General features: G+C 38.2%; 1 protein-coding gene across 2 annotated transcripts; it reads left to right on the top strand.

The window, feature by feature from the left end:
* The first annotated feature begins 701 nt into the window (after window positions 1-701).
* On the top strand, window positions 702-9400 carry LOC134754213 (uridine and thymidine phosphorylase-like). 2 transcript variants are annotated; one of them, XM_063690380.1, is made up of 7 exons: window positions 702-900; window positions 2249-2369; window positions 5434-5595; window positions 6134-6319; window positions 6845-6980; window positions 7134-7327; window positions 8425-9400. In XM_063690380.1, exons 1-7 carry the CDS (start codon window positions 800-802, stop codon window positions 8536-8538), a joined length of 1014 nt encoding a protein of 337 aa, XP_063546450.1. In that variant the 5' UTR covers window positions 702-799; the 3' UTR covers window positions 8539-9400. The 2 variants fall into 2 exon arrangements, with proteins under 2 accessions (XP_063546450.1, XP_063546459.1); XM_063690389.1 differs by lacking the exons at window positions 702-900; window positions 2249-2369 and adding an exon at window positions 2426-2476.
* Window positions 9401-12844: the final 3444 nt, after the last annotated feature.

Raw genomic sequence — 12844 nt, 5'->3', positions numbered from 1 at the left:
AGCATTTTTTTTAAAACGTTTAAAAATATAGTGTCTGTTACTTAAAAATTGAATTTACGGGAAAAAATGTCCATACTTAATTGGTTTTTGTCCATTACTGGTGCCACTACCTTACTTGGGTCAAAACAGTTTTGAAAAAGGTCGTGGAGTCCCAAATACTGACTATCCGCCTGTGGGTGCAGTGGAAAAAATAGCTTCTGATTCTGTTATTGCGTTGTCTACTTTTTTTTTTATACCACGTCGGTGGCAATCAAGCATACGGCCCGCCTGATGGTAAGCAGTTACCGTAGCCTATGGACGCCTGCAACACCAGAGATATTACACGCGCGTAGGCGACCCTTTAAAAACCTGTACACTCCTTTTTGAAGAACCCCATACTGTGGCCCCTCGGGAAAACCTCGGCAAGGAGCTCATTCCACAGCCGAAGCGTCCGCGGGACTCTTGTACGCGAACGAGTTAAGCACACAATAGAATGAGTATAAATTAATAAATTACATTAATTAGGTAATAACATCTAAAGTCCTTATTTGTCGAAGTATCTTCAAAGTCGATACTTACTATAATATTATCATAGGCAACCCTATTGTTAGAAACAAAGATTACGTGTATCAGTATATACAAACGTTTGTATTGTATTGTATTAGTTCTACTACGACTGTCGACTAGAGAGGTTCTGTATAATCAGAAAATATTTTTTTACAAAGAATAAAAAACTTGAATTTCCTGTTATAGACTCCCCTAATCACTGTTATCAAAAACCTTAAAAAAATTAAAAAAAAAAAAAATTGTTGTGTTAAAAATGCAGTGCAATTGTGACCATCTCTTGGACAGTTCTAAAGATCACTACAACAACTGTAGTGCCGTGTGGGATGAACGCAAGATTGGTTATCCATGTCCGAAGTAAGTTGGACTACGTTTTTTATTAAAACGTATATATGTATACAATATAAGTGCATATTTATATTAATAATACAAGATAAATATTAATTGAATAAGATAAAGAAAATAGGCTATTTACATCAACATTTTTATTTTATTTTGTGACTGTAGAACTACCACTTCATCAAAATCAGTGCAGCCACTTGTGTGCTTTTGTTGCATTTTTTGTACAAACTGAAAATTACAAAATTGTACTCAAAATCAGTGGATTTGTTTTCGAGTTTTTGCGAGACTTCATAGCAATTTAAATATTTTTAGGTCCAGTCAGCTGTAGAGAAAGGGTACCTAATGATGCTCCGAGAAGTTTTTAGCAGATTATCGATTCGCCGAACATCTTTTCGAATCACGTTACGCAGATTCTTGGTTTACATAACAGCGTTCAAACAATACGTAACGCAATTTGGGGGCTGGGGGGGGTCTTGTAAAACGTTACGATGCGTTACAGGGGCGGGAGGGGGTTCGAACAACCCGTTACGTAACATTTTTTTAAATTTAAACTAGGGAATTAAAATTTACTAAGTTGGCAACTTTACTCTTTTCAGTTATGTATTGCGGGGAATCCCCTCGATAGTATAAATACGTCATTTTTAGTTTGTTCTCTCAAGTTGGCAACCCTTTTTCTTTATGTTTTACGGGGAATCCCCCAATAGTATTTAACGTTAGGGTTCCGTGCCTCAAAAGGAAAAAACGCCAAACGGAACCCTTATAGGATCACTCGTGCGTCTGTCTGTCTGTTTGTCCGTCTGTCACAGCCTATTTTCTCCGAAACTACTGCACCAATGAAGTTGAAATTTGGTATACATAATTATGTAAGTTTGTGACCCAAAGTCCAAAGACGGACATGTAACGTAATCAAATAAATTTTAAACACGGGGGCCATTTTTGGGGGGTAAATGAGAAAATTAAAAAATAAAGTTTTTCGAACTATATCGCGTTACATATCAAATGAAAGAGCTCATTATGAGAATCTCAAGTATATTTTTTTATAATTTTAAGAAAAACAGTTTAGAAGTTATTCAAGAAAATAGGCAAAAAATGACCATTCCCCCCCTTTATCTCTAAAACTACTGGGTCTAAAATTTTGAAAAAAATCTTCAAAAATTGTGTTACGTATTCCGCTCCCTTATTCTTATATAATTTTTTAGTTAAAATATACATATATTATTTTTTAATATTTCAGTGACAACAAACTTCGTAAAAATGTTAAGTTAAACGTCAGATGTTAACAAAATCTGTCATACCTATTTGTTTACATTATTTGTAATTTCTATTAAACTCCACTTTAATACATACCTATGTTATGTGACAGGAACCATGACGGGACACTGCGTTTGCGCAACCCGCACCTGCGACACCTAGAGCGTGACTTCATCTACCACCTGGGCCTGGACACTAGCGCCGACATGTCCGCCATGTTCGGTGACGTCAAGGTTAGTATACCTACGGCTGTATACAGCACTATACCTGGAGTGTGACGTCATACCACCTGTGCCTAGACACCAGCGCCGACGTGTCTGCCATGTTCGGAGACGTCAAGGTTGGTATACAGCTGTATACCGCAGTACACCTGGAGTGATACGTCATATATCACCTGGACATGGACCACACACACACAGCACTACTACACCTGGACCCCTGGACCTGGCTTGTCTCGTTCTAACAAGTATGTAAGTGCGAAAGTGACAGGCATAGTGACAGGTGATAAAAATGCAACCATGCTGACACCGATGCCATATCAACTTGGCTTCGACACTAGCGCCCGCCATGTCGCATGTCGCATGTGTCATGTTATCACTATTTATAAATGTCATTGACAAGGTTTATCCAGTAAGTAGTTGAGCTAGGACCAATTGATCGATTGACAGCTATGATTAGATAAGGTTGCTAAGTGAAGATTCGGTCCTCGATGAACTAAGTTCGTAATACAAGGGCTCTTAAGATTACTATTATTTGAATTTTTTTTTATTTTTTTAAACCGTTCTGATAAATGTTTTGAAATATGTCTCACGATAGTTTAAGTGCGATTACTATTATTTGATACGATAACAGAATAAACTTATAGAAAGAACGAACCTTAGCGAGCGAACTATTTTAATTCATGTTTATTTGATATTACATGCAGTGCATCTTGCTCTAGCCAATTATATGTATAAATTAATTTTTAACAAGCAGAAACGTCTGCGATCGATGCTATTAAGCTTAGAATAAATTTAAAAGTGGAAAAATTACTGCCTTGGGTGAGGCTTGAACTCACGGCCTCTGGATCGATACTCCAGCGCTCTGCCAACTGAGCCACCAAGACCTCATCCTCTCATCCTCATCTTCTCGGGTCTTGGTGGCTCAGTTGGCAGAGCGCTGGAGTATCGATCCAGAGGCCGTGAGTTCAAGTCTCACCCAAGGCAGGAATTTTTCCACTTTTAAATTTATATGTATAAAGACTATAAAGAACAAGAGACGTGTACTGCGAGTCTTAATGTCAAATTACTCGCATAACACGATTTTGTAAACTTATGCGGCTTCCGCATGAGCGCAACCATTAGTTTTATTTCTTATAAGTAGACACACATACAGGATATTGGTTGGTCATTGAATATTTTTTTTATGTACTTATTTTCATAATCTTCAAAACGGAGTTATTTAGAATACCGGATATATCGGTGTCTTTGAGAAATTAAGTATCTCAATTTACGCTCAGGAATGCACCTTTGATACAGTAAAAAAAACACGGTGTATAAAGTCTAAGTAAGTACTTGCTCGTCTCTGTCTGTTCTAAAATGCATGTCCTCTTGAAATGAAGTCATTGTCATTGTCAATAGGTGTGGCAGGAGGGTGTCATGTCAAGAGATAAAGTCGGGCTAAGATAACTGCATGTCAAGTTTCTATAAAACAACAGCAATCACAGCATGTCTTCTTTTCTCACTTTGTTCTATTGTAATCGCTGCAATAGCTTAGACTTGGCTTATTGAGCATTACCATGTCGAGCACAAGGACGTTTCCCTTATTATCCTCCTAGGCTCCTAGGCCCAGTTATACAAATGAAAAATCTAAAATTTGTCACTGCAATAGTGCAAGAAATAGAGTTTATTTTGCTTTGTTTGAAAACTGAACGAAACAAAGCAAATGCAAATCTGTTGTCAATGCAAATGAATATGATTTTTCATCGAACATGTAAACTTGGGCCTTAGGGGGTTAAAAAAACATTATTGATGTAATTAAATAGGTACCCATTTGCATGCTGTATGCATTCTCGAGTGATCTAACTATTGTACTCTAACATAGTGTGAACGTACATAAGTATGAGGTAAAGCTTGACTAGTAATATATGATCATTGTCAAGAGGGCGCTGTTGTTGTGCATGTATAGAGTGACAGTTCACTACAGTATGAAAAAATTAGCTTTTTTTTTATACTACATCGGTGGCAAACAAGCATACGGCCCGCCTGATGTTAAGCAGTCTCCATAGCCTATGTACGCCTGCAACTCAAGAGGAGTTACATGCGCGTTGCCGACCCTAACACTCCTCTCCCTCGAGCTCTGGCAACCTTACTCACCGGCAGGAACACAACACTATTAGTAGTAGCTCCAGTAAAATTCCGCAACATGGCGCGTGATCATATATTCCTGGCCAGGCTTTATGTGTCGCTTAACTTCAAACTCGGATAAATCCATTCGAACCTCTTAGGAAATATCTTACCTACCTTATTACCTTTTCTTAATACCAAAATCGCAAGTTTGAAGTTAAGCATATTATGATAAATAGAGGAGGCCTATTCTGCATGCCTGTCGCTTGTGGGGAAAGCCGACGAATGCGGAATAACAAGTACTGGACATATTATGGTTTCAGAGAACTATCCGTATTTGGAAATATCCTACATCGCTGCATAAACAAATGAATGGATATAGACAGGTTTCAAGGCAAGTTACTTGATCATTCACCCAGATAAGTTCATTTGCAATTTAAGTAGGATAAATGGAGCTTAAGCAAGGTAGGACTGTAACGTCTGTGAGGTATTTTAAATGTTTTTAAATGTGTTGCCAATTGATGTCAAAAAAGTGTGGAGTCGGACCAAGAACTCTACGTGCCATTTGCAATGACAAATTGTGCCAATGTGATTATTACTGTCAAATTTCTGAAAATATGACATTTTACACTCCCTCATGCAAAGTCTCTCCACGTAGGTATCTAATTTTGCGGATAATTTTGGAATGAGTTGACTTTACCCTTTACCATACTTAGGTTTAAGGTCGTAGGACGCCATTATTTAAAAAAATATATTAAGAGCAAAGCGATCTTCGTGATTTTCGTCTAAAAGTTGATTTAATAAAAATAAAAACATATTATGGCAACATAAAAATAATCCACGGACAATGTTAATAACGGCTGCGGCAGAACAACAAGTAAATTTTAACAAAAAAAGAATATTGACGTCAAGTAAGTAGCCCTTAATCATCATTTTAATATGTTTCATTACATTAATAGGTAATATGTTTCAGTTCGTCTGTATGGGCGGCACCAAGCACCGCATGCGCGAGTTCGCTCTGCACGTAAGACAGGCGCTGGGTCTGCCTGCCACGGACACAGGCAAACTGGAGAACCTCACAAAACACGCGCAACGGTACGCCATGTATAAAGTCGGCCCTGTCATCTCTGTCAGCGTAAGTATCTATGAAGTTCATGTGAGGCAAGCTGTTTTACTGACACGGGCAAGCCGGAGCTCCGGGCTGAATCGGCCCAAGCATGCGTACCGGTACGCCACAAAGTGTCTGTCAGCCTAAATTTCTATGAAGCACATAATATCATCATAATAGCATCATGCTTTGTGCGGATGTCCAAATGGTTATTCAAGTACATATTTAACTAACTCTGGAGAACTTCTAAGTGCCAGTTGCACCATCCGCACTTGACAGACTGATCAACGTCACCGGGCGCGCCGCGGACAACGATGACAAATAGTTTGGTGCAACCGACCCTAAGTCCTTTCAAGATCGAAAATTTGGATTTGACGTTGGCAGTTAATCTACCACCATACAAAGTAAAAATGTACCAATACCATATGCAACTTTTGGCATCAATTTGGCCAAATTCCCGAATTCCAATCACACAACAACCCTGGATATTTAATTCATGTGCTCTGTTACGATTGATAATTCTCTAATGGGCACCATTCCTGTTAATATTGCTATCCTTTTCCAGCACGGCATCGGAATACCCTCCATGAGCATCCTCCTCCAGGAGATGTTCAAGCTGCTTCACTACGCGCGCGCACAGGACCCAGTATTCTTCAGAATAGGGACCAGTGGGGGCCTCGGTGTGCCCCCGGGGTCGGTGATCGTGTCCTCTTGGGGCCTGAATGGGACTTTGGAGAAAAGCTACAATATTGTGAGTTGTGAGTGTAAGGCCTGATTTCCTCCTACACTGAAGTCGGTCACTGATGTTGGTCGAGCGTACCGTCGGAAGAAAAATCTGCCGCGGACATCAGCGTCGCTGTGCGGGGGCCTATAGAACATTGTGTTCATTCGTACGATTTTACCTAGTTTTACCTAGTTTCGCAGTCACCGTTACGGAATAAGTAGTATATTGGAAAATACCCATTAAAAGTAGGTATCATTATATGCAAGGGTGTATAGTTGGGTTCAGATCATGCGAACACGTCGTGAATGCAACTGTTTACGAAAGGCTCGCTTAATGTTTGTTGGATTACGTAGAGTCGGACCAAGCTCTCTGCATGACATTTGCAATGACAAAGTAAGGAAATGTCATCAATGACTCATCATTAATTTCGATTCTTCAAATGACTATGAAAATAGGTCGTTTATAATAACACTCCCACAAAATTCGCGTATAGCGTGCTAGCGGTGCGGTGCTTTCACCAAATCTAAAACTGATACACTCGTTTTGTTTCAGCCTGTGCTGGGCAAGGTGCGTAAACTGCCCTCGTTCTTCGATGAGCGGCTGTGCAGGGAGGTGCAGTCAGTGGCCACAAACGAGGGATACACCACATATATCGGAGGCACTATGGCTGCCGATGATTTCTATCGAGGTGAGAAATACAGATTGATCTTCAGTCGATTATTTGTATGAAGTCCCACAATGGATTATATTTTTTACCAGGGTACCACATAATGGTTTATATGGATGAAAATTAAATGAGACTGTGAAATCTTTCAAACTAAATCTATCCCTTATTTTCTAGGTCAAGCTCGCCTTGACGGACCATTCTGCGACCACACAGAAGCGGACAAAATGTCCTTCCTTCGCACTCTCTCAGAGCTAGGCGTGAAGAACATAGAAATGGAGGCCACAGCCTTTTCCGCGTATACCAGGGAGGCAGGAGTGCGAGCAGCTGACGTGTGTGTCACCCTTCTGGACAGACTGCAGGGCGACCAGGTCCGTAGCTTAGACGAGAGAGGGCGTTGATATCAAGCGCGTAAAGTTATCTCAGTTTGCTTATAGATGGCTTGATAATCAAAATGGCTTGTTAGGAAGATTGATGATTTGAAACGGGTCACGGGCTATCTGGGTGGGTTTTTGATGAGCGATATAAATTATTATCGTGCGTGTACCTTCATAAAAAACCGGCCAAGTGCGAGTCGGACTCGCGTTCCAAGGGTTCCGTACATTACACAATTTAAACAATCTATTTTTCATGTGAAATGTCTTTAAAAAACCCGTAGGGGTCGGGTCAAAAACTAAGTAATTAAGTCGAACTCACGCTTGACTGGCGGTAAAGATCTATTTTGTGTATTTTTTTAAATTTTTGACCCTGTAGTTTCGGAGATAAAGGGGAAATGGTCATTTTTTGGCTATTTTCTAAATAACTTCTAAACTATTTATTTTAAATGTACAAAAAAAATATATATTTCAGATTCTCACAACGAGCTCTTTCATTTGATATGTAACACGATGTAGTTTTAAAAACTTTATTTTTTAAATTTCACATTTTCCCCCCAAAAGTGGCCCCCATGTTTAAAATTCATTTGTTTACGTTAATTGTCCGTCTTTGGGACACAACTTTACGTATGTGTACCAAATTTCAACTTAATTGGTCCAGTAGTTTCGGAGAAAATAGGCTGTGACAGATGGACAGACAGACGCACGAGTGATCCTATAAGGGTTCCGTTTTTTCCTTTTGAGGTACGGAACCCTAAAAAGTAACAAATAGAGATCGTGAGTCCTCGATCGTGCTGTATAGAGCAGGAGTCGTAGCACGGTACGCTTATCACCATGCCTGTCACGTTCTAACAGGTATGTGAGTGCGAAAGTGACGGACTTAGTGATAGGGGAAACCATGCTGCGCGGGCAGAATAATCGTTCTCATAAAAAATGCAAAAAGAAGACAAAAGTCGGTCTGGGTTAAGGATATGATAAGGTCATACACGGACAAGAGGTTAATGTCAACTTTGTAAAGATAACCATGCGACAAATATTGATATTCTAAATTAGAATTAGTTTATTTCCTTTGTCAAACTTGTCTCATTGTACAGGTGACGTCAAGCAAAGCAACGATGGTGGAGTGGGAAAACCGTCCCATAGCCCTGGTGGGGAGTTTCATCGCCAACTGCTGCAAGCGCCGGGGTTTGGTCAATGGCAGACAATAACCCCCAAACAATCAAACCCCCGTTATCAATTTTGCAATTTAATATAAATCAGGGTTGCCAAAAGTATCTACCTTAGGATCTACCTTAGGGAACAGTAACTTCAGCATTGGTGACCAAGTAAAATATTAAAATAATAATTTTACCAAGAAATAGATATCCATTGAATTCACAAAAAGAGCTGCGCAAAAATAGTTTATAATTATTCGCCACATTTTTTATTATGAAAATTATACTTAAACTTATTCCAAATCCTATTGTTGTATGTTGTATGTTGAATACGCATATGGACCACATGATACAATTTAAAGCGGATTTATGACTTAACCCTAAAGTCTATCGCGCCAACATACTTACCACGCATAGTCTCTACAATAAGAATTACTGTTCGAAATCAAATGACTAGAAAGAAAAATGCCATTGACTTATACATAAAGACGAGCCTTACGGGCACTAAGAATGGTGCTAGTTCAGCGATATTTCACTAACGAATTCGAGCCAATCGTGCAGTCTAACGCAACTAATAGTTGCGATTAATTGCGCGTGTGATGCGAACTCATCGCATCGCGTTGTGGCGTTAGAATGCACGATTGGCTCGGATTCGTGTGCATGACACAGCGGAGCGGTACTGGTACCATTCTTAGTGCCCGTAAGGCCCGTCTTTACGAATATATAAGTCAATGGTTAAGGCGAAGTTATGTACTAAAGACGAATTTAGGGTACCAACGTAATTTCACCAACCCCTATTTTAAATTAATTACACCATTAATAACGTGGTCAACATTGGGAGTTGGTTTGGTAATACGATCAAGGAATTGAATTTCACAGTCACAGTGACAATAGTAATGAGGTCTCTAGCGAGTTTCATATTGATTGTCACTGTGACAAGGTACGAAATGGTACTTAATGTAATTGAATGCTTTAACCGTACTATATTCATTGATTGTATTTTGATTGTATTAATTAAATGTGTAAAGTTTTAGAGAAAATAGTGCTTCGGATGTAACAGCTAATATAGTTGTAGCTGTACTGTACGGCCCCATACACTTTGTGGTAAATCTGGTTGTCAAAAGTGGACTTTTGAGAACTCAGAAAGGTATCACAAAACATATGGATAGCGTCATCTTGGTCAGCTACAATATTGTCAGCGACTTTACATCTCTTCCACAGTCAATAACTCTATTATAGTGTATATCTGCCTATACCTAACGTTGTATTATTAGGAATATGTAGAAATGGGAATCTGTAGACGTAGGAATAATTCCTTGAAAGCATAAATAGGTAGACTAATTAATTACCTATTGAGTTATTTATTATTAAGACTTAAAAATTCGCATGATAATGTAATATAGACTTATACTTGCTTAAACTAAAGACTATAAAATAAATTATTAGGTAATAAAATAAATTATATTCCAAAAATATGTTTTTGTTTTTATTTATAAAGTTGTAAATACAAAAAAGGTGAGAGATTCAAGTACTGAAACGTAGTTCCGCTCTCATTTTAAAAAGACTAGCTAGATTGCTGTGAAACTTTGTACTTACAATAGGATAAGGTATATCTATGTCTGTAATTAGTTTATGTAGCTTCAGATACCATAGTTAAAAAAATACAGTGAATTTAAGTTTTTCATACAAAACTTGTTTTTGCTCTATTTCGTTTGTTTTATAAACTGGAGCTATATAAACAAATTTTAGACCTAGATATACCTCATACAAAATGTCATGTCATTGTATATGCAAAGTTTCATTACAATCGAAAACGTAGTTTTAAAATGAGAGCGGAACTACGCTTGTATGGCAAGGTGCAATTTTGACAAATGTTAAAATATGATATTCTTGAAATCTGTCACAATATTTTAAGGCGCTACTTTTGAAAAATTTAATAAAAAAACTAATTCATGTGAAAGTTTTCATGCCAAGTTTTTGTAATACTTACATGTTCAGTAACGTGTGATTTGTGTCTACCCTTCACATCAGACCTGAAGCGGGCGATTTATTGCATACCTTTTCGCTCGAATGTTTAGATTATTTATTTTACATCCCGAATCGATTGGTGACGTTCCCTAGGATGTTCCCTTCAACGAGCCGTTTTATTTATCCTACGAATTACAGACTAACTGGCCCGTTTACCTGTTATTTGATTCGTAGAACTGATTATGTTTTGGCTTCCGCGAGAATGCAAAATTACTAGACTGATGGAATCTAAAATAGATGATTCCTCGGACTTTGCCTAGTTGGGGGCTATTAGGTTGATCTGTCTGGTAAGACTGTCTCCAAATACAATATTAATTTTTTTCTTCATTCTTAATTAATTTCTTCTAATTGATGAACTGATTTTTAATAATTTTAAGGGATAAAAATATATCTAAACGGTCTCTATGCTGTGGCGTTACGATACCACAGACAGAATGATTTAAAACTTATAACGCCCCTTTTTGTTTCGGAGGTTAAAACTAGACGTGTAACCTAAAAATCAAATAAACTGCATTTCAATTACTTTATTACATTACAATTAATATTGCAAACACGACGTATAAAACACGTTAGACCGTTAGACAACACCCATCCAGTCTATATATTAGGTACTTGCCGTTTTGTCCCTGTGTTCGCTTGCGGGGCACGCGGACAAGATGTGACTTGCGGTGTAGGGTAAGTTACAACCGTAGTAGCTTGTCTGACTTACCCCGTGGTATGGGGATAGGTGGAGCTACCAACCCACGCCTGTTGGGTAAGTGAAGTCCTTTCCTGTGGCAGGGCGCAGCGCGTAGCCGGACTTTGTTCCTGCGCTGCGCCAGTAACCCGCGCATACGTACATAGGCCTGTAATTGTAATGGGACTCATTTGTAAACAAAGCTAAAATAGGATTTGATAGGGGAGACACTATGCACCAAGGTAACAAAATATCTCATGCACTCCATTGGCAGCCACCAGGCAGTAAAAGTTATAACAGTTCGTTCCGTGCATTGCACATGGTGGCGTTCTGAAAGCCTTTCAGAATTTCAGATAGTGACGCTAGACGCGCTACTGAGAACAGAGAGGAATGGCGTGAGCTCGTGAAAACCATCAGATCTGTACCACCGGTGTACAATCGAAAGACATTTTTGAATAATACCAAACAGCTACAAAAATGCATGGCCACTATATATTAATGAATTCCATTCATAATGTGGCCATTTAATTTTGCAGCTCGCTGTACATTCACTGACTCATAGTCAGTGTCATTAGAGAGTCGTTTGAAAGCTCTCAGTCGACTGAATAAGCCTATTGTGAAAGCGTGCGGTCATACATACTGCAAGTTAGCACCTCTCAGACGAAAAAAAAATATACTTACTGTGAGGTGTACAGAGGCATGATTATCAGTATCACTGGTACACAGTAATGTAGCACAGTTTACAAAATTAATTTTAATTTAAAAAGCAACTTGAAATATTTTTAGTGGCATTTATATCAAAATGGTTCTTTTTCTAATGCATTTGTTTTTTTTAAACTCGTCAAGTTGTCAATTCTGAATGTTCTTTATATACTTATGTACTTTACTCCAAAGAGTAACTATGTGAGGTGTGCAATAAACAGTAATGTATTGTAAGTATTGTACCATGCATCGCCCACAATATTAACTGTCCATCGGTGAACCTTCTTACCTATTTACATAGGTATTTGGTAATACTAATATGACTTGACGCTTCTCGGTATAATTAAAACCTTAAACTAAGTGTACATTAGTTTGCTTACAAATCAAGTACCCTCAACTCAAATTACATGTATCACCGTGCATATGTACAGTCAACCAATTTGATTCTTAGGCCACTATAAAATCATGTCATAATGAATCAATTTGTTTATCTTCTATATGCCGTTCTATTACCATGCTTAGTAAATGACAAATTATATATATTCTGTGCCATTATGTAAATTGGTTATAACTACCACAAAAATGCACGTTTGATACATTTAAATAGCATAAAATTAGGATTTTAAGTCTTTTGTCTCCTGGACAACTAATCGTAACCAGGGCCTTTATTGTTTCCCATAAAGTTTTAAGTCATAATGTATTGTTTGTCAGCATTTTCGTTAGCCATAATTAGATGACAAATAAAATACTCAATTGAAATGCACATTGAGATAGCAGCAGCAGAGCTGCAGTGCAACTTGTAAACTTTAATGTGTGTATACCGTTCCAATACGGAGGGTGACTTATATATTTATTGATCAGTTGAAACTACTATTGAACGATATTAGTCAGGACAGCGGGGACATTGTAATATTGAGAGATATTAACACAGATTCCTTGAAACGATCGAAAGGG

This window comes from Cydia strobilella, chromosome 2 (assembly GCF_947568885.1).
Source record: "Cydia strobilella chromosome 2, ilCydStro3.1, whole genome shotgun sequence".
NCBI classification, from domain to species: domain Eukaryota; kingdom Metazoa; phylum Arthropoda; class Insecta; order Lepidoptera; family Tortricidae; genus Cydia; species Cydia strobilella.
Note: the sequence above shows the minus strand (reverse complement) of the source record. Positions and strands in the feature narration are given on the sequence as shown.